The 21,946-nt window shown below is 38.6% G+C and overlaps 1 protein-coding gene across 1 annotated transcript in view; it reads left to right on the forward strand.

Annotated features, from left to right (window-relative positions):
• The window catches only part of sorcs2 (sortilin-related VPS10 domain containing receptor 2), a 337,409-nt gene that overhangs the window by 244,932 nt on the left and 70,531 nt on the right, over positions 1 to 21,946 (forward strand). Inside the window, exon 4 of the mRNA XM_066680930.1 lies at positions 20,289 to 20,453. Within this exon, the coding sequence (XP_066537027.1) occupies positions 20,289 to 20,453 (165 nt within the window). The remainder of the gene's footprint in view (positions 1 to 20,288; positions 20,454 to 21,946) is intronic.

Raw genomic sequence — 21,946 nt, forward strand, 5'->3', positions numbered from 1 at the left:
GAGTGTTAAATGCACCATGGCATTAAAATGACCTCCTGTTGTTTGTGATCCACTTGTAATAGCGTAACACAGTGATCTACCACTCAAATAATATCTGCTTTGTGGAGACCTTATGGGGATCCTGACCAGTGAAGAACAGGGTGAAAAGTGGTTAACAAAGTATGCAGACCAACAGAAGAATGGGTGCACCGGTATAGTAAGGGGAACTGATAAAATGGAGAGTGAATGTAGAAGAAAATGTAGTAATCTTAATGCTTTGTCCGAACTGTATATATCAGTATAAAGAGCATTAATACATAATTAATCACATCTGATTAATGCAAAAATAACTCATTTTGAGGGAACAGTGAAAGTAGAGGAAACCTAAAGAATAAGGAAACTTGGAAAATGGTACCAGAGTAAATACAGTGAATTTATGTAATGGATATACTGTACATTCAAACTGTGGACATACTGTAAATATCAATACAGTATAACACATATACACATATGTGTGTGCCTCTCTCTCTCTCATACACACACACACACACAGAACACAAAGCACAATTCCTGTGCATTCTGTAGCTATTTCAAGCCTTTCTGTCTGATCTCCTAATAAGCCCCTATCACTTCCTCAAAGCGGAAATCAAAGCACTAATCGTTCTGGAGGAAATGTAGAGCAAGAGCACTGTGGTTAAGAAAAAAAAAATGGCTTGTGACTCTGTGTGTGTGTGTGTGTGTGTGTGTGTGTTTATTTTTTGTTTTTCCACCATGCTGCTACCCTTCCAAGAGCGCTATCATTTTCACTGCAGGCAGCCGGAGCCAAGTACACAAAAGGGCAAAAGAGAGAGAGAGCGGGAGGACGTCAATAGCTTTGTTTGTCTTAGTATTATTTTCCATCTTCATGTGAGTTTGGACATGCATGTGTGTAGAAGATTTGAACTTGCATTATCCCATAACCATCTTGTTATATATTAATAGCCATTAGATTAAAAAATGCTACATTTATACAATTTAACGCAGTATTAAAGTTGCTTTAATTGTATAGTACCTCAGGGTTCTCCAATAGGTGGCCTATCGGCCACAAGAGGTAAAGGCAACAAACAAACTACCAGCACAATACACACTAACACACCACCACCACCATGCTAAGAATGATCCATCACCCAAATCATACCTGCACTATGGTGGTCCTGTGGGGGTCCTGACCACTGAAGAACAAGGTCAATCTGGGCAAACAACATATGTAGAGCAACAAGTGGACTACTAAAGTGCTCATTTATGGTCAGTGGAATGGACGGTGAGTGTAGAAACAAGGAGGTGGACATAATGTTGTGGTTGATCTGTGCATAAAGAGTGGAATAATATGACTGCTTTTAGTTTCTTACTGCAGCTGGGTTTTAGTGCTATATTACAGCTAGGTCCACAGTATTATCCACAGTATTATTGTGATTATAATAGTATTAATGCTGCTTTTCATATTATAGTGCAGCTGGGTCTCTGTGGATTGGAACATTGTACAATTGGTTTGATTGCTATAGTAAAGCTGAGTGCAAATGTCTCAAACAGCTCAAACCAGCTCAAACACCAGTAGAGAAAAGTAACCTGAAAGTGAGTGATTAACCACAGGTCTGTGTGAAAATGTAAGTTTTCAGTCTAGATTTGAAGATGGAGAGTGTTTTGGTATGATGATATAACTAGTCAAGGCAAGGCAAATTTATTTGTATAGTGCTTTTGGTGTGTTGTGTGATGATGTCACAAAGCATCTTTACAGTAACTGTAGAGAATTAAACAACATTTAAATAATAACTGCAAGTGAGCAAGCTTAGTGGCACAGAAAAACTACCTCAAACCTGGAGGAAGAAACCTTGGAAGGATAGAGGACCCAACGTCTTCTGGTCAAACAGAATTTTAATTTAAAACTGCAGATAGAAGAAGCCTTGGAGTCTGTATAGATCATGGAGTTATTTAGTAAAGGTCTATGCTGAACCAGTCCCATCAAATATCCAGGAGCTTCTGCAAGAAGATGACAGGGGCCACAGATGTAGTGTGAAGGTACGGAGTGTAGCAGATACTGAGAATAGAGGGCAGATAACTGGTCTCAGATTACAGGTGAGCATGAGCCTCCTGCAATCTTCCTTTAGTGTCACTCGGACATGAGTGCAGAGAACATGCCAGAGTGTGGTGAGCGACTACAACAGCCAAACTAAAAGAACAGAACCAGCAGACAACACAGACACGAGGGCACCCTGAAACACGGGCAACAATGTCTTGGGTTCAAGTCCCATCTGGATGGAGTTTCCATATTCTCCCAGTGTCTGCATGGGTTTCCTCCGGGGGCTCTGGTTTCCTCCCACAGTCCAAAAACATGAAGAGTAGGTGAATTGGCTTCTCTAATAACTGTCCTGGTGTGTGAAAGACTGAGTGTGTATGTGAATGAATGTCTATATGTGTGTGAGCCCAGATATGGATTGGCGCTCTGTCCTGGGTGAAATCCTAGTGCCCGATGCAGTCCTCCAGGTGGATGGTCGTTCCTGGTCGAGAGTACGCTGTGCGCGTTTGGCTGCCGCTTCTCACCAGTGTGTGTGTGGATTGAGTGTTCTGAGCGTTCTGAGCAGTGTGGATTGTAAAGCGTCCTTGGGTATCTAGAAAGACGCTATATAAGTGTAAAGATACATACATACATACATACAATGAAACCCTGGATCTACAGCCCTTTATCTGAGGGGAAAGGATAATGACTAAAAGCTACACTAAACAAGTAAGTTTTCAGCCTAGATTTAAAGACTGAGACTGTGTGAGCCCCACCCCACCACTGAAGTCTTCTGAATTTTTGGAACTAGTAGAGTCCTGTGACCTAAGTGGATGTGATGGTGTGTAAGAGGAAAAAGGGTCTTGCAAGTATTCATGGGCAAAGCTGTGATAGGCTTTGTATTTCAATAAAAGATCGTTATAATCGATACGAAATAAAATTGGAAGCCAGTGCCACAATGATAAAACTGCACTGATGTGATCAAGTTTTCTGGATCTAGTTAGATCCCTGGCTACAGCATTCTGAACTGGCTGAAGATGACTTTTTGCTGGAACATCCTGCCAACAGTGTGTTACAGTAATCTAACCTGGAAGTAATAAAAGCATACACTAATTTTTCTGCGTCATAAAGGGCTAAGACATTTCTTAATTTAGCAGTAGCTATAGGTTATTGTAATCATACAGCTGGATTTGTTGGAATGGATTGCCTGGAAAACAAATCACCTGGAACTTTTACATTTTATTTTAAGACACGGTATAAAACTTGTTTCTTGTTCCAGATGACAAAAGCCCAGCTGATTCACATAACCTCTGTAGGTGGTTTAATTTACATATTGCCTTAGACCCAGAGTTCCTGTGCTTGTTTTCATATTTGCATTATATATTTGGGGCAGCACGGTGGCGCAGCAGGTAATGGCGCAGTAACACAGCTCCAGGGACCTGGAGGTTGTGGGTTCAATTCCCACTCTGGGTGATGAGTTTGGTGTGTTCTCCCAGTGTCCGCATGGGTTTCTTCCCACGGTCCAAAAACACACGTTGGTAGGTGGATTGGTGACTCAAAAGTGTGTGTGTGTTGCCCTGTGAAGGACTGGCGCCCCCTCCAGGGTGTATTCCTGCCTTCCGTCCAATGATTCTTGGTAGGCTCTGGACTGGATAAGTGGTTACAGATTATGTATTTGGTCCTATATACAGTATTATCATTATCAGATACAGTATTGGCTCTATGTACAATAAATGCAGCATCTTATTATTAAACTCAGTTACAGTTGATTAGGAAAGAACAGATGAATAAATGAAGGGATTGGAAGGGTTGGAAGATAAAAATAGAAACAAGAAAAAATTGATGTGTGTAGAAGAGAGAGAGAGAGAGAGAGAGAGAGAGAGAGAGAATGTTCATCAAAGCTGTTAGAACAGATGACAGAAAGCAGCTTTGTTGTCGTCTGTTTACATTTACTTTGTTTGCAAGGCTGTGCGTATGTGTGTGTGTGTGTGTGTGTGTGTGTGTGTGAACTGAGACCGCAAGAGCATTAGCCTTCCAGCACGTCTAATAACTAGCAAGTGTTTCATCCATTTTTATTAAATGCTTTGCTGTCAGTTTGTTTAACAGGCTTCTGCCTCACAGCCCCCAGCAACTCCAGTCATCGCCGGAATGAATCCAGTTTGAATTAGCGCAGCGACACGCAGCTGGTACTATTTTCATTAAGCTCCTCTGATAGCTCAGCTGCAATGTGCTTTATGGAGGGTGGGAAGACTCGTGTGTGCTGAACTTCTGGGGATTTATCATAGGAACACCCATCAACCACAACATTATGACCTCCTCCTTGCTTCTACACTCACTGTCCATTCTCTCAGCACCACTGACCAGACAGGAGAACTATGTAGATCTACACTTACAGTCTGTAGTCCATCTCCAAGGGTTTCCTCCCTTTCACCCTATTCCTCAATGGTCAGGACCCTCACAGTGCAGGTAAGATTTGGCTGGTGACATTGATGTGGTAGTGGTGTGTTAGTGGGTGTTGTGCTGGTACGAGTGTCCCCTCACTGTCTGCTCTGTTAGACACAGCTACCTTGCCAGTCCTCCTTGTAGATGTAAAGTCAGAGAGAGTAGCTCTCTTGCTGCACAGTTTGTGTTGGTCTTCATCCAGTACTTCATCAGTGGACACAGGATGCTGCACACAGGACACTGTTGGCTGGAAATTTTTGGTCCTTGGACTATTCTCAGTCCAGTAGTGACACTGAGGGCTGTAAAAACTCAAGCAGCCCTGCTGTGTCTGATCCACACGTATCAACACACATTAACTCTTCAACACTTTGCCAGTCTCACTGCAGCACTGGTAATGACCCACCACCCAAATCATATAACTATCATCACCAGTAGATTGACCAGAGGAGGATGGGTCACCCCTTGTGAGCCTTGGTTCCTCCCAAGGTTTCTTCCTCAGCTGGGGGAGTTTTTCCTTGCCACTGTCGCCCCTGGCTTGCTCACTTGAGAGTTTTACATTTGTTTTTACATTTCCTGTCAAATCTTGTCTTACTGTTTTCCTGTCTTACTGGAATTCTGTGAAGCTGCTTTGTGACAACATCAGTTGTGAAAAGCGCTATATAAATAAATTTGATTTGATTTGATTTGATATACTTTGTTAGTCACACCCCTGCCGCAAGAAAAATCATCCCCAGGAGTTGTGTTCACTAAGGTTGGGTTAATATTCCTGGTATTATGGTATTTTGTCTCTAGTTTCCCCAGGTTTCTATCTTCCTCAGTCTTTGGTTTTGTTTGTAGTTCTCATGATCCATTCCCTAGTTTTCTGGTTGGTCTCTAGTTGTTGTTTACTTTATGTTTTTATTCCTATCACTAGTTACTATTAACTATTCAATTACTACATATTTTTAAAAATGGACACACCTAAAATAACATTTAAACATGAGCATTTTCTGGGCTTTTTTTTCTTGTGTTTGATGGATGAGGCCTTCACATGCTGTAACTAGTTCATGGGGGTCTTCATCTGTTCTCACAGCTCATGTGTTCACTTAAAGGGACACTGCGTAATAGTTTTACTTTAAAATTACAGCTTCAGAGCATTTTTGTAATGAACAGAGCCTCTGTCATTGCTGCTCAGGGCTGAGAACTGTAGAAACTACACAGTGTAACTTTTAAAGGAAGGCAGGAAACCACCCCACACCACCTACTCCCCATTGCTTTCAGTACAGTGTTGTAAAATGAATTAAACCATTGGGAGCTTCAGGAGAAATATACCCAAATCTTACCTAGTGTTCTTTTAAATAAATAGAAGTGTTCTCAGCAATAAGAGGCAGCATTTTCCCAAACATTGCTTCTTTGTATTTTTATATATATAGAAAGACATGCACATATTGGTAGATTATTAAAAGTAGTTTCCTATAAAGTGATATTTCAGTGAATACAGTAAGTGGAACACTGGAGATAGGAGTCCTTGCAAACCATTGGAGTTTATTAGCCTTGTTCAAACTGTGTAACTAATGGCCACTGTGGCCAGTCACTCAAATCCCACACACTCTCACACAGTTGACGTTTTACCCTGCCCAGTAATCTCCAATCACTTCATATGACAAGCTATAGCAGACCTTTCCCGTCCTCCCTCCCACCATCCTGCCACTCTCCCTCCTTTTATCCATCCATCACACACAGGCTCTGCTTCTGATGGTGAGGAATATGTTCTGGAGCTGGAAATAATTCACATCAGTTCAACAGTCTGCCTCCAAACTGAGAAGCTCTTTTTAAATGTGGTGACATCTGATTACACTTTCTTCTACAACATTTCGTTTGAAATAAAGTGTATTAATAACCCCTTTGCTGCAGTAATCTTCTTATGTGAACACTGTACTGTAGCTATTTGAACATTGTTGTAAGGATTGGATTGCATCCAGCCACAAGAATTTAGCGAGGTCAGAAACGGATATTGGATAGAACAATATCACTGTTCTGCAGTCAAATGCCAGGGGCTTTCTACCCTTGTAGCTGATGCTTTGCACTGTACCAAGCCAAGGATTAAACCCAGGATCAAACCCAGGGCCCTGGAGCTGTAGTACCACTTTGCAACTGCTTCACTTAGCTTTAAAAACTTATACACAAAAGTGAAGAGAGAACCAGCAACACTTGTTGACTAAAGAGTTTATAACTTATTGTATAACATTTCAACCAAGAGGGTTTAAAAAAACAAATGACCTCATCCCTATTTAAATACATGCTGGAACAGAGAGAACTGCCATTGACAAAACTATTATTTATCCATTTAGAAACAAGGTAGAGAATCAACCAGTCGGAGGCTGTCACATTTTAAAGAGATTCACTTGGGAGCAGAATGTCTTACCTTCATATAACACCGCTTAAAATAAAAGTCCCCTTCACAACACACAAAATTCAAGTAACTTTTTTAAAAATAAGAAATAAATTAAATAAATTTGTACAAAACCTACAATGACAAAGTATTGAAAAAAAAACAGTTTTCCTTTACACAGACTATTAGAAGATAAAGAGAAACACATATTGAATATTCTGTAATTAAATTAAATGTCTACTTACACACCCAACCCAAGGTATTCTTTAAAGAAGTTATTTTAATGTAAAATCCTCAAGTTTTATAAGACTTTTTTCTTTTTATGATCAACATAACTTTCTCCTTGTGTGGGTTGGATATGTTCAATACCCAAAACAACAATTTTTTATCTTTAAAACTTAAAGACAATGTGATTCTAAATCTCAAACCTACTGCTTTCAAAATTAAGACCAGCACCTTGTATTTACACTCATTTTCCATTCTCTGAGCACCACTCTGCACAAACGAGCACTTCATAGTTCTACAATTACAGACTGTAGTCCATCTGAGTCAATGCAGCACTGAGAATGATCCACCTGTTCTGTGGGGTCCCTTCCACTTATTGTGACCATTTAAGAACAAGGTGAAAGGGGGTAAATAAAATATGAACAGCAAAGAATGAACTGCAGTCTGTAATTGTAGAACTACGAAGTGCTCGTGTGTGCTGAGTGGTGCTCAGAGCAACTGGCAGTGAGTGTAGAAACAATGAAGTGGTCATAATATTATGGCAGATCAGTTTATTTATTTTTAATTTATTGATGACTTGGAAAACTAATAAACCACCATCATCATTATATCATATTAATTACTATGTGAGCCTTGATAAATGTTTATTAGTGGTGATTAATACTAATAAACGTTGATGTAGTGGTTTATTAGCTTGTTGGTTATTAATTATCCCTCAGTCATAAGGTCAGTGCTTGTGAGTGGAACATTTTCATGTGTTTTAATTATTTCAGAAAAATTGTCAAAACAAAGAAAATGAAGAAAAAATCCAGCTAGTGCTGTCTTCTAAAAAAAACAGCTCTGTGTCTTTAAAGTTAACATGGTATGTTAGAGAAAAAAAACTCTTGTTTATTTGTGGCTGAAGTTTAACAGAAGTTTGTTTGTACATTTTTATTTACTGTTTGAAATACAACTGAATCTCAATTGTTTAGTTTTGCAGCACTTACAGTCTTTCATGCACTTCATCAAAAGTGTTTTTTTCTTTCATGCACTTAGAAGTCTATCAAATTTAGAGTCAGTTCCACCTTATGTAATGACTACAGCAAGAAATTACATCAGTGTTCCCCACCTATGGAGTAGGGATATAGTGATATCATCATCTCTTGTTATGGTTTGGTGGTTTCTCAGCCATCAAAACAACTCTAGATGCCTTTTCTCTGCAGTGAGCATAGAGAGACAGATAACCTAACATAGCAGGCTGAGACCCATTTTTTCCATCCATTATCTGTAACCGCTTATCCAATTTAGGGTCGTGGTGGGTCCAGAGCCTACCTGGAATCATCGGGCGCAAGGCGGGAATACACCCTGGAGGAGACGCCAGTCCTTCACAGGGCAACACAGACACACACACACACATTCACTCACATACGGACACTTTCGAGTCACCAATCCACCTGCATCGTGGGTTTTTTGAACTGCGGGAGGAAACCGGAGCACCCGGAGGAAACCCATGCGGACACGGGGACAACACACCAACTGCTCACAGACAGTCACCCGGAGCGGGAATCGAACCCACAATCTCCAGGCCCCTGGAGCTGTGTGACTGCGACACTACCTGCTGCGCCACCGTGCCGCCCAGACCCATTTTTTGTTTATATTTATTTTGTTATTGACACATGGACTTCATAAACACATTAGACCTGAGAGCACACAAATGGGGAGGAAACATCCTCTGATTTAGCATTCTTGTTTGCAGTATTTCATTAAAATCTTTAAGGTGACATTTCCACACCTTCGAAAATCAGTGTTTTATGTTGGATGCATTTTGTCGTCTTGTCATGTTTGAAAGATGGACAGAAAAACCTGTTGATCTGACAGATTTATAGCAAGAGTTTGATTGTCTCATTCCTCCCCTATGTCTTGCATGGTTTTAGAAGAGTTAGAAGCATTGGCGTAGGAACCGCGGAGGATGGTGGGGGGATGCAAACTTAGAAACAGTGGCATTTATTATCTTATCTACATAGGAATCAGCTTATAGCTAGGTATTTTGTGTATGCGGTGGGCTTTGACTCAGCAAATATGTCGTCCACTGATATCAAACTCACTCCTATGCCCTTGTTTAGAAATTCCATTTTTTGTGTTTTCTATATGCCATTTTTAAACAACACTTTCTTATAGACTGAATAATCTCCTTTCTGAAATCTCACCTGAGAAAGCAATACTTTTTAATGACCATTTTGCCTGGAAATTAAATCAGTTAAGTGACATGTGGTCTCTAACTTTGCATAGTAGTGTATATGGAGCTTAAAGCTGTAATTCATACTCAGTTTAACTGATTTCTGGACACTTTTGTTGATAACATTGCTGTTTTGTAATAAACTGTATGTATCTGAAAAGTGCAGTTTATTTTTAAATTTATTTCTATGTATCTATCTACTATCCAACACACCGGATCTCAGACTCCTTATATATAAGGTCTTCTTCAAGCACAATAAATCCCTGAGACATTTCTGTAGCAGTGAATAACACACTTCTTTCGTGGAGAAGTGGAAAAGTTGCATTGTTGTGATCAGGAGTTAAAATCAGGTCAGTTTTTGTGCTGAATGGTGGTGTTTTATGCTTTCTACAGCACTGTTCAAGCCTCTGCAAATGCTGATGTTGACATGCTTCTGAATGTCAGAGTGTTTTGATAAATTGGTTTTAAAGTTTTAAATTGCACAGAACGACTTTATTATATACATCAGAGATTAGTTTTTTTTGGTCACAATGTGAAACTCTCTCTCTCTCTCTCTCTCTCTCTCTCTCTCTCTCTCTCTCTCTCTCTCTCTCTCTTGCTCACTCTCACTCTCACCAAAAGTTTCTGTTTCCTATTTTTCCATTGATTTATTGTAATCCATTAACATCTGTTCAGTGCAGCTGTAAAAATAAAGTGGTTTATTCTCAGGAGTGTGTTCACACCCATGAACTGAGAGAGAGCCTAAGAGAGAGTATCAGCTCTTTTATTATCCTTTTTAAGAATTTTGATGATAGAAAATTCAAGGCCATCAATTGGAACCCATTCAGACATGCTGACAGCTTCTTTCTTAGAGCCGTAATCTTCTTTGACCATAGAGAACACTGCATTATACACTGGAACCTGTAATGCACTTTTTACTGTGTACCAAGAACTGTATCATTCATCAACACTCAGCAAAACACATAATGTATACAATATCCTTATATTTACAAACTGCATTACATTATATTTCATTTTAGTTAAATTTGATATTAAGTTACAGTGGTTTTCTGATAATCTCCATTCTTGAAGGTTTCTCATGCAGTGCTGCCTGAGGGCTTGAAAGGCATGAACATTCAGCAGTGTTGTCTGGCCTTGCCTTACATGATCAAAGATTTCTCTGGATTTCCTGAATCTTTTGGAATTGGTTTGGCTATTTTTTCTTGGATTGTGTGAGCCTCCGTTTGATGCTCATTTAATACCTGGCCATGATACCATTAATCCTCATGTTTAAAGACAGTGTAACTTGAATAATCTAATAATCCATCACATGTTTTTCACCCATCCCAACTACTTTTGGCTTTTGCTGGCATTTTATAACACCTACCTTGCATTTACATTCACTGTCCAATTTATCAGCTCCACTGACCATACAGGAGCACTTCTCTACAACTGTAGTTCTACAATTACAGACTGTAGTCCACCTGTTTCTCTATATACATTTGTACCTCGATTTCTCCCTGCTCTTCAATGGTCAGGACCCCCACATTACCAACATAGGGCAGATATGTTGGCTGGTGGATCATTCTCAGTGCAGCAGTAACACTGATGTGGTGGTGGTGATGTGTTTGTGTGTATTTTGCTGGTGTGAGTGGATCAGACACAGCAGTGCTGCTCAAAAGTGTTTGAACGCTGTGTCTACTCACTCTCCACTCTGTTAGACACACATACCCTATTGGTCCACCTCTTAGAGGGAGCAGCTAATCTGTTGCTCATCTGTTCTAGTTTGTGTTTGACGTCGTCTAGTCCTTGATCAGTGGACACAGGACACTGTTGGCCAGATATTTTTGTTAGTGGACTATTCTGAGTTCAGCAGTGACACTGAGGGTGTTAAAATCTCTAGCAGCACTGTTCTGTTGATCCATTCATACCTGCACAACGCACATTAACAAACCACCACCATGTCAGTGTCAGTGCAGCGCTGAGAATGATCCACCACCCAAACCATAACCTGCTCTGTGGTGGTCTTGTGGGGGAAGAACAGGGTGAAATGGGAATTTATATATATATATATACACACACACACACATAAAATCCATGTGTATCCATATATCCAGTTTTTTATTTTGAAATCAAGCATATTAACACATCTGGGAATGGTTTACACTAGTTTCAATAAGGATTTGTTGGCGTTCAGCCACAAGAATATTACTGAGATCAGGTGCTGATGTTGGACGACAAGTACTTGATTTCAAACCGCACTCTAACTCATTTCTAAAATGGATTCAGTGAAGCCCATCACTCCAGAGAATGCAGTTTCACAGCTCCACATCCCAATGCAGAAGTGCCCTTGTAGCTGGCACTTGGATCTGGGCATGGTGCCCTGAAGCTTGTGTGCAGCTGCTCCAGAGCAGCCCATTTTTTTCATGATTTTCTATGGATATTATACCAAACTATGAGTCTATTTCCGAAAACTATCTGTTAGGAGAGAGAATGAGTGAAAGTGGAAGGGTATATATAAAACTGTTCTTTAGAGTGACCCATATATTTTCCACACTGCGTAATTGCTTCACTAAAGAGAGTGTGTGTGTGAGTGTGTGTTGGTGTTTGTTTTGGAGTCCCTCTTTCATGTGAGTGAATAGTGATCAAGGATGGTGGTCTCCATGACGACAGTGCCATAATCACTGTGATGATATGCTACCTTTTTAACTTATCACAATATTGGTAATTCAAAAAATTTGTCATAACAGAAAAAATGATTATTATAATAATTGAACACAAAATGTATCATTAGAAAAGGTTAGTAATGTGAGCAAGAAAAATAATCACAGACAATTTTGGAGAACTACTCACGGCAAAGCAAACGCCCATGTTTGTGCTCATTCAGAAACTCTACCTTTTAATGTGGAATGGTATGTTTGATGATGAAACAGAACTGTAACGTGTAAATGGCTGAAGTTTAACTTGTCTGTAAGTTTTTATTCTGTTAGAATTACCACATAGATTTTGTAGCCTTTCAGTCTATGTTCATTTGTAGCTAATGGTCTCCCAAATTTGGAGTCAGTGCCATTTTAAATAATTTGTAGCAACAAAAATAAGGTATAGAGCAACATCTTTATCTCTTTTCAAGCTTTTCAATGTTTGGGGGCTTATCTGCTGTCCAGACATCTGCAGATGCTGTTTCTCGTGCCTCAGCCTAGAACCAAGGCCCTTCTTCTTTTTTTTTTTTAACTCCCTACTTACAGAGCTAGGGCTGTGTATAAACACATGGAGCTTTTTCCAGTTTGCAAACTGAGTGGAGAGCTCAAAATTGTGAGGAAACATTCTTTGAATTTTAAAATTTCTTTTTTTTTTAATCATGAACATCACATTTAACTGTCTTTGCTGTGTTATTAACTGACGTAAGCACTCAAAAAATGATCAGATTTGATCAGATATCAAATCCAAATGTAAATATAAGCGTGCACAGGGATATCTCAGGACGTCATATAACACGCCATAAATGTTGAATATTATTGCACAATAAGTGGAAGGGAGCAAATGTTTAAATGTAGTATTGGCTTAATTATTTATTTAAATGCAGTGAGAAAGTCATCTCTCTCTCTGATATATATATCACACCCTCTCTATAACAGTCCTTATGTTTGTGAATACCTCTTAGACCAGCTTCTTCCACACATCTTCTCTCTCATTTCATTATTCCTGTGACTATGAGGTTCTGCACTCTTTTTTCCAGCTTTTTGAAGGTGCTGGGTCAGTAAAAGCTAAATGAAAAGAGAGAATGATAAGCAGGGTTATGTTCCGTTTCCATTTAGAAGGTGGAAAGACTATTGTTGTGTGCAGTTGCTTTTCTCTGATATTCCCTCTCTTCTCTCTTTTACTTTTTCTGTCCCTTCAGCCCTTTTCACACTTAAAACCCAGAACCTTTACAGGGTTAAATTCATCTATCTGTAATGTTTGGAGGTTTGCATTAACATATGCAGCTTTTAAATTGTATTTTTCCAGGATACATCAGAAAATTCCCAGTAATATAGAACAGAAAAACAGAATGTAATATCCTTCTTTCTTTTACAATCCTCATAAATGATTTTAAACAGATTCCATTACACACCATATGCGATACTGATTATAAACATGACTTCTGATAATATATGTAGCTTGTCAGTGTTGTGAGAAAATATCCAAAATGATAAATTCACAAAATAAAAAGAAAACTTCCTTGTTTTGAATGATAGTTAATTAATTAGTTTCCCACGCATTAGGGGACATTTCTATTGCTCCATTTAATATGGCAGCTGGCAAAGTGTAATTTTTTTTAACCCTTTAAAGCCAATCATATCAAATACATGATACATGATACATGATCTTTGGAGGTGGCTCTTTCATCGTCTAATGAAGAGAAATACCGAAACTTCCATCCTTTTGGGGCAAGTGTTCTGAGTCCTCTACTGAACTGTGAATAAAGTGGAAGCATTTCCATGTATTTAACAAACCATTACAAAAGCATTGCTATCATCATAAAAACACAGGAGAAAATCTCAAGGGTACTTTTTTGCCAAACTGAAGCAATTCCAGGTGTGATCTGTATGTTACTTGTAGTAAACTAAGCATTTTTGTTCTGTTTCATAGTTGTAATGTATTCTACACATTTAGACAATTTTATGAAACAAAAATGTATTTTTTCTATTTTCCAAAAGCCTTTTATGCCAAATGTGTTGGCTCGGTTGTCGTCATAGATTGTGTGAGACAGATTCAGAGGAAGAAGATGATGATACAGATGAGTGTGGGAGGTCTGTTGAATGACCTCATACCTCAAGCCAAGGTTCAGACAGTAACAGAGACAACTGTAGTTCCTCTAAATATGGAAACAAGGCTGTGCAGATGAACAAAAATAAGCCTTTGTGGTTTTGGTGTTTTTATTACCATGATTATATGAAATGTAAAAAGATCAGAATTAAGAACAAAGTAATAATAGGTCAAGGACCTCTGGAGCAGTGTTTCTCATCGGCTCAGTGTTACATTTTCCTAAAAAAAGTTCTAAAGAACAGAGACAATCATTTGCTATTCATTGTTTAATTAAAATTAATTAAAATTAAGGAAAAGTTGTAAAGAAGTCTAAAGAACAGTTTTAACTGATGCAGTGAACTAAATGAAAGACCTAAATGAAAAAAAATATTTAATGTTAAATGCCTAAATATGACGTATTCAAAATTTATATGATCCAAAATTTAAAAAATTAACTACATTAGGATTTTTTGTTAAAGTGCTAAAGGATGTGTGTTTTAAAAAAATCTGTGTCAGGCTTTAAAAGGTTAAAAAAGGACATTCTAACAGAGACCATTTGTGTAGTTAGTGAAATATGTGTGCTTGGTAATATATTTGGGCCATTTGATGGTCTAAATTTCAGTTTATAGCCTCATTGTTTGCAATGAAATTAGTTCCATATGTTTTGACGCCTTATTGTCATCTAACTACAGGGTGTGACCAAACGCTGATTCAAGCTGTACCAGTCTGATCCATTGAGAGCACTGTGGAACAATAAGGTACACTGAGACAATGTACTTTATCCGCAAGCAAAATGTTCAAGTCTATGTATATTATATCTATGCCATCTACTTATATTGCTAAATACTACAATAATTATTGCCACAAAATACTCTCAACACATCTTCATTTGAATGTATACTGAGAAACAGGTGGACAGTCTGTAACTAAAAGGTGGTCCTGTAAAGATCTGTGGAATTACTAACTTGTCTGAGCAGTGTTTATTTTGGCAGCTGATTTAGATATAATTTTATTTTGGGTCTTATTGATTGAAATGTGATTTAGTTTTAGTCTCATTTTAGTAATTTAGTAGTTACTCAGAGACACAATCAAATTAATTATTTTTGTTGACTCCTATTGACTAAAATAATTTACTAAAATAATTTCAGAGTATCGTTAGCAGCTTTTAGCAGCGGGAAAGGGGAAATGTGAAGGTGCACCTTGTTGCTCTGGCAACAGCAAACAGAGCTTTTTCCTGTTTTTATTTACTTGCAATTTTCTGTTTTCAAAAAAGAACATTTATCAACATTAATATTATTGTTTAGTTTTTATTCATAGACAAAAGTGCCAACAATATTCCCTTATATAATCCTCATCTTCAAATGATTATTTCTATTTAGTTCCCATCTAGATTTTTTTTAAAGGGGAAATATAGATCTGCACAGGATATGTTCTGTCATAGTTTTCATTAATGAAATGCACACTGGATATTAAAGCACTATATCACATAGTATCATATATATTTAGGCATAATCATATAATAACTAGGTTTTCTGAAAGCTCTTGAAGCTGAGAAGAGTCCGTGTGTAATGGGCCCTGCTTTGGTCAGTTGAAAGTTACAGCATAGAACATAACACTATCTCTCTCTCTCTCTCTCTCTCTCTCTCTCTCTCTCTCTCTCTCTCTCTCTCTCTCATTTCTTAAGCTCTATTTATTGTCCCTTTGTTCTCAGTCAGTGTGTGTTAAACTAACATGACCCATATTTCCCCTCGAGCAGAGAATTCCATCCAAAACAACGAAACAACAACTGTACTCGTCCATGTACCATTAGCATTGGGCGGTGGAGCCCAGTTTAGAAGTCATTACAAGCGCATATGTTTGGACAGGCTTGAGGTCAAGCAAAAAACTCCACTGTTAGTGGTGGGAATCTAGTTTTCAGTTGTGTGCTTCAGTGCATTTTGCATGTTGATCTTTGATTCATATCAAAGATAGTTTATGCTGTGAATTATGTGTCATGTATTTGTCACTGAGGAGACTCCAGTCTGTTCCACTGCATCTTTTGCACAGTTGTACCCATCAGACTGTCAGGTTTGGCCTGCTCTCTCCTGAGTTCAGTTCATAACAAATGTCATTAAGCTAGCATTCTAGTAATGGGATTCCATTTCCTACTTGTGTAGTGAGCTTCAGTCATTGACAGGAGCAGATATATGTGCTCTGATTGTATTGCTATGAATGTAAAATGTAAATGTGCTAGCCATTTTACCATCTGCTAAACAGCTGTAAGAGAGCAGTATGTTCTGACCTTGTAATCTCATTCTGGACTCTAATGTCCTTTATTTGGTGTCCAGAGGATCTTTTAGCTTTCCTTTTACTCAGAGCTCTTTGGATTTTAATTAAAACCTCTGGGTTCATTTAATTACAGTGTATTATTTTGTTATAGGGGAAAAATATGTTTCATTATGTTTTGTTATTTTTTATTTTATTTCAAACTCAAACTATGACATTGGCTGTGTGGTGTTTTATTGTTGAATATTTCTGCCCTGGATTTCTCTGCATGGATATTTAATATCATCTTGTAGCATCTTCTTTAGGAATAAGTAAGATCAGTTATTTTTTGAAATGTGGAAAAAATCCTGATTATCAGATCATTTGGTACAATTCATAGAAATGTATGTCTTTATTTTCCTCCTGAATAATATACATTTTCTTTAATATTCAGAAATACATTTTTTTTGACTGAAAGATTGATTAGTCACATTTAGTCTTTCAAATTTATTTATTTACATAAATTTTCCTCTCATTTCCACCTGAATATGTATGAAGTCAATCAGGTTTTGACCGTTTAGGAGTTTTCAGTGAGTGGGATGTGTTACGGAATTTAGCATTTTAAAGAGACTGCGTCTAAAGTGTTTATCGTTGAGTTCATTCACCTTCCCATCAATGAGCTGCTGATTGTGGGACTGTGCGTGTTTTTTGTGTGTGCCACAGAGTAATAAATAGAGACTGCAAGAGAATTTAATATTCCTTCTCTCTCTCTCTCTCTCTCTCTCTCTCTCTCTCTCTCTCTCTCTCTCTCTCTCTCTCCCTCTCCCTCTCTCTCCCTCTCTCTCTCTCTCTCTCTCTCTCTCTCTCAGCTAATTGAATTCAGTGTTGAGATGGTTTTCCTGTTATGTAACTGATGGCTTGACTCTTGATGTGGTTTGGACTTCAAGTGGTAGCTCTTATCCCTCTTCTTCTGTCTACTGCTACTGTCTGCTACATGTATTATTCTATACTCACTCTGCTGCTGCTGTCTGCTCCTGTATACATCCTATAGACATGATCAATAGATCAGTGAGTATAGTGCAATATACAGTAAATGCAGAGAGAAGGATAGAGAGACAACAAAGAAAAATAAAAAAATAACAGTAGCAGTAGGAGTCTGAGGAGAGGCTACACTTTTTTTTTTACCTTCCCTCATGTCTCTTCTTACTTTCTTTCTTTTTTTCCTCACACTGTTTTTCAATTGGGCTTGAAAGAAACAAAACACACACACACACATTGGTTTTGCTATGTTTGTGAGGACCTATCATAGAAATAATAATTACAGTAGCTAATTAACACTACACCTACACTTAGCCCTAACCTTAAGCTCAGTAAACAAAAGGAAATTATTTCTCATTAAAATACCAATTTCACAATACAGCAACAGGCATAGTCTTTCCAATATTTGCAAGATCCTCTGGTCCTCAAATATATAAAAACATGTGCACTCACACCCAGACAGAGACACACTCTTCTTTTATGTCTGAGCTGCAGGAGTCTGTTCATTCCTAAGCTGTAACATGATGCATATTCCAGCCTCTCATTTGCATATGTAATTAGGGTGATAAACATGAACTTTATTTAAATTCACCAGCTCTCACTTTATATCCTGGTGTCATTTCCTTGTGCCGAGGGGAAAGAATCTACTTTGTGAGCAAGAGTTTTCTGTCCAAAACCTTCCACATATGTTTTGGGTGGTGGACCATTCTCAGCGTTGTATTCACAGTAATGTGGTGGTTGTTTGTTAGTGTATATTGTGCTGATATGAGTGGATCAGACACTGCAGTGCTGCTAGAGGTTTTAAAACACTGTATCCACTCCCAATCCTCTCTGTTAGACACACTTACTTTGATGGTCCACCATGTAGATGTAAAGTCAGAGACAGTAGCTCATCTGTTGCTGCACAGTTTGTGTTGATTGTCCTCTGGTCCTTCATCAGTGGATACAGGGCACTGTTGACTGAATAATTTTGGTTGGTGGACTATTGGTGGTCCAGCAGTGACACTGGGGGATTTAAACTCCAGCAACACTGCTGTGTCTGATCCACTCATATCAGCGCAGCACACACTAACACACCAACACCACGCCACTGTCACTGCAGCGCTGAGAATGATCCAACACCCAAATCATACCAGCTCTCTGATGCTCTTGAGCAGGGTGAAATTGAGATAATAAAGTATGTAGAATAAGAGATGGATTACAGTCTATAATGTCAGACTGTAGTCCATCTGTTATTCTGCATACTTTTTTTTTCTTTGTATGGTCACTGGAGCTGATAAAATGGACAGTGAGTGTAGAAACAAGGTAGGAGTTCCTAATCCAGCGTAGAACTAATCATCTAACATCAGTACCTGACCTCACTAATGCTTTTGTGGCTGAATGCAATCAATTTTTTTTCAACAATTTTCCAACATCTAGTGTAATAGCTTTGCTGGAGTGTGGAGAAGCTGCAAAGAGGGACACATTTAAACCATTGACATTGAAACTGTTTCCACAATGAAGCCCACAGAAGCTCAGGGTCTGTTGGTAATGCAACAGTGCTGCTTATAGGCATTAGCAGGTATTGCATCCTGCTTAACTTTTGTTGATCAACAATGCAATGCAGTGTAACTTATACATTCTATGATGCTATGTTTCATTCCTAGTACATTTCCCTTTGTTGACAAAGTGTGTCATTGTAAATTAAAGGTGACTGTGATTGTAAAAACATGTTTATAAAATTCTGATGATGTTTTCCTCACTATTTGCAAGATCTCCAGTCTGGTTGTGCACTGGAAACCAATCTAATGAGTTTATCAAGTCCTGGGGGCAGTAAATTGGTAGAAACAGGTCTCGGTCTGGTGTGCTAGGCTTTCTCTGTCTCTCTCCCTGCTCATGGCAAAGGAAAGGCGTCTGCAGTTTTTTAGACAATGGAGAGAACTCCAAATTTAGAAAAGCATGAACCGAGGAGAAGACATTGTATTATTCCTGCTCCCTAGGTGGGAAATATTTTAACTGTTAAGGTGGAAATGGCTCTAAAATCGAGAGATGAACGTAAACATCCTATAGGCATGATCAATAGATCAGTGAGTATAGTGCAATATACAGTAAATGCAGAGAGAAGGATAGAGAGACAACAAAGAAAAGTAAAAAATAACAGTAGCAGTAGGAGTCTGAGGAGAGGCTACACTTTTTTACCTTCCTTCAAGTCTCTCCTTTCTTTCTTTCTTTTTTTCCTCACACTGTTTTTCAATTGGGTTTGAAAGAAACAAAACGCACACACACACACACATTGGTTTTGCTATGCTTGTGAGGACCTATCATAGAAATAATAATTACAGTAGCTAATTAACACTACACCTACACTTAACCCTAACCTTAACCTCAGTAAACAAAAGAATTTATTTCTCGTTAAAGAACCAGTTTTTGTGAAAAAGCATTAGAATATCTGAGCAACACCAAAATGTCCTCACAATACAGCAACAGGCATAGTCTTTCCAATATTTGCAAGAACCTCTGGTCCTCAAATTTATAAAAACATGTGCACTCACACCCAGACAGAGACACACTCTTCTTTTATGTCTGAGCTGCAGGAGTCTGGTCATTCCTAAGCTGTAACATGATGCATATTCCAGCCTCTCATTTGCATATGTAATTAGGAGAGATGAACGTAAACAGCTGAAGTTACAAATGAGTTTCTGTGGCGATTCAAACAGTTAATAAAAACTTACAGACCAGTTAAACTTCAACCATGTACAGAAACAGTTGTTTATTTTCCCCTGAAACATACCGTTCCACCTTAAAAGAACATAAACAAACTCCATATAACAGTGTTTACCCACAATTGTAGATGTCTACTTTAAGTGGTTGCTATATTCCGGTTCTTTGTGTGGTGAATATGTACTCTTCGCCTCTGACACTTCTTGTCTGTCTTCTTGTCTTGTTTCTGTGTGTGTGTGTGTGTGTGTGTGTGTGTGTGTGTGTGTGTGTTCTTTCAGGTCATCTTGATCAGTTCAACAATAAACGAAAGGGAGCAGATGCTGTTCATCAGCACAGACGAAGGAGCTTCTTTCCAGAGGCAGCCACTCTCCTTCACTGTGGAAACGCTGCTGTTCCATCCATCCGAGGAGGACAAGCTTCTGGCCTACAGCAAAGAAGCTAAGGTGAGTCAGTGCGAAAGGGTACTGAGCACTTTTTCTCACAAGAAATACCTTCTCAGATGAGGACTACAGCAAAGTCCGGCTGCCCTCTAGTTTCTCTTAGAATCTATGAGGCTTTTGCATATGGTCCAGTTTGTTACATGTGAAAAATGCTGGATGAGCAGATTAATAAAATAATACAAATAAAAAAGTCATCAACATCAGTCATTATTATCAACCAACTGAAATATTGCCTGGGACCTAGTGTTCTTCTCGATACCCCTGAGGGGTCAGTAAGTGGATGGGCATTCATCATTCACTTAAACAAAGCAGTGGCATCATGAGCGTCTTTCTCTGAGGTGCAGGCCACTGGCTGTAGAATATTGACATTCTGTTTATTAGGAATATTAGTGTAGGCTGATGATCTGGCAACCTGAGCAGCTGCATCCAATATAAATTTCTCAGAGTGCTATGTTTCGTGGCCCGTATTGCCAGGATTTTCATTCCTCTGCAGCATATTGGCATCCTTGTTAGAGTTATGAGTGGATGGCTATAGGCTGCCACTGCCTCGATAAAGTGTTTATGTTATTAAAGGAGTGAGCAATGAACTCTCTTCTGCCACTGTGTGTGCACTATGTGTGTGTGTGTGTGTGTGTATGTGCCAGGAATATATCAGAATGAGGGGTCCTAAACGTGTTTATACATTCTGATGACAATCTGGTCTCCATAACATCAGCCTTAAGGTGAAAACATATTGTTAGATTATGGTATGGTTAGGGTTAATGTAGGGTTAGGCTAATATAGTGGCCTCTGTTTTGTACATGAGAATATTTGAGCCCCCTCCAACTCCTTCACACACACATATCTGTTTCTTCCAGACTCCGCTGGAATTTTTTTTTAATGTTATAATTCATACAGAACTGCATCTTATTGAACAAAACATAATACAGTGATAAATCACCTTTACAGTGGAATTATTACAAGTGACAAGTATTATGCACCTCATTCATTTGCCTTGCTGTGCCCCCCTGTGCAATTTAATCTCCCTCACCCCCTTCCCCAAGCAACTTTGGTGACCGCTATGGGAACCACAGGGCTAGTAGTATTTATATGTAAGGGAATATCCCCATATAACAGCCATATTACACATGAAAACAAACCTACAAACCACTATGTGTGTGTGTGTTTGTGTGTGGACATAGTTAATGTCTATATGAAGAATTAAAGTGTGTGTGTGTGTAAGTATGTTACAGTAATTCTAAAAAAAAATCAGTTAAACTTTTGTTTAGGGCTGTACAGGGCTTTACTGAACTATTTATTTAAGGGTTAGCGTAAGCATTAGGCAAAGTATTAGGGTTAGGGTTAGGGTTAGAGCTAATTAATTAATGAAGGTTTATGTAAAGTCCTGAAAATTCACAGAAATATGTGTTTGGTTGTGTATGTCCATGAGTGTGTGTTGGTTTATGTGAAATGTCAGGATAATATTCCAGAAAACACACTCACTTCTCAGAACAGTC

The sequence above is a fragment of the Hoplias malabaricus genome, chromosome 9, assembly GCF_029633855.1.
Source record: "Hoplias malabaricus isolate fHopMal1 chromosome 9, fHopMal1.hap1, whole genome shotgun sequence".
In the NCBI taxonomy this organism is placed as follows: domain Eukaryota; kingdom Metazoa; phylum Chordata; class Actinopteri; order Characiformes; family Erythrinidae; genus Hoplias; species Hoplias malabaricus.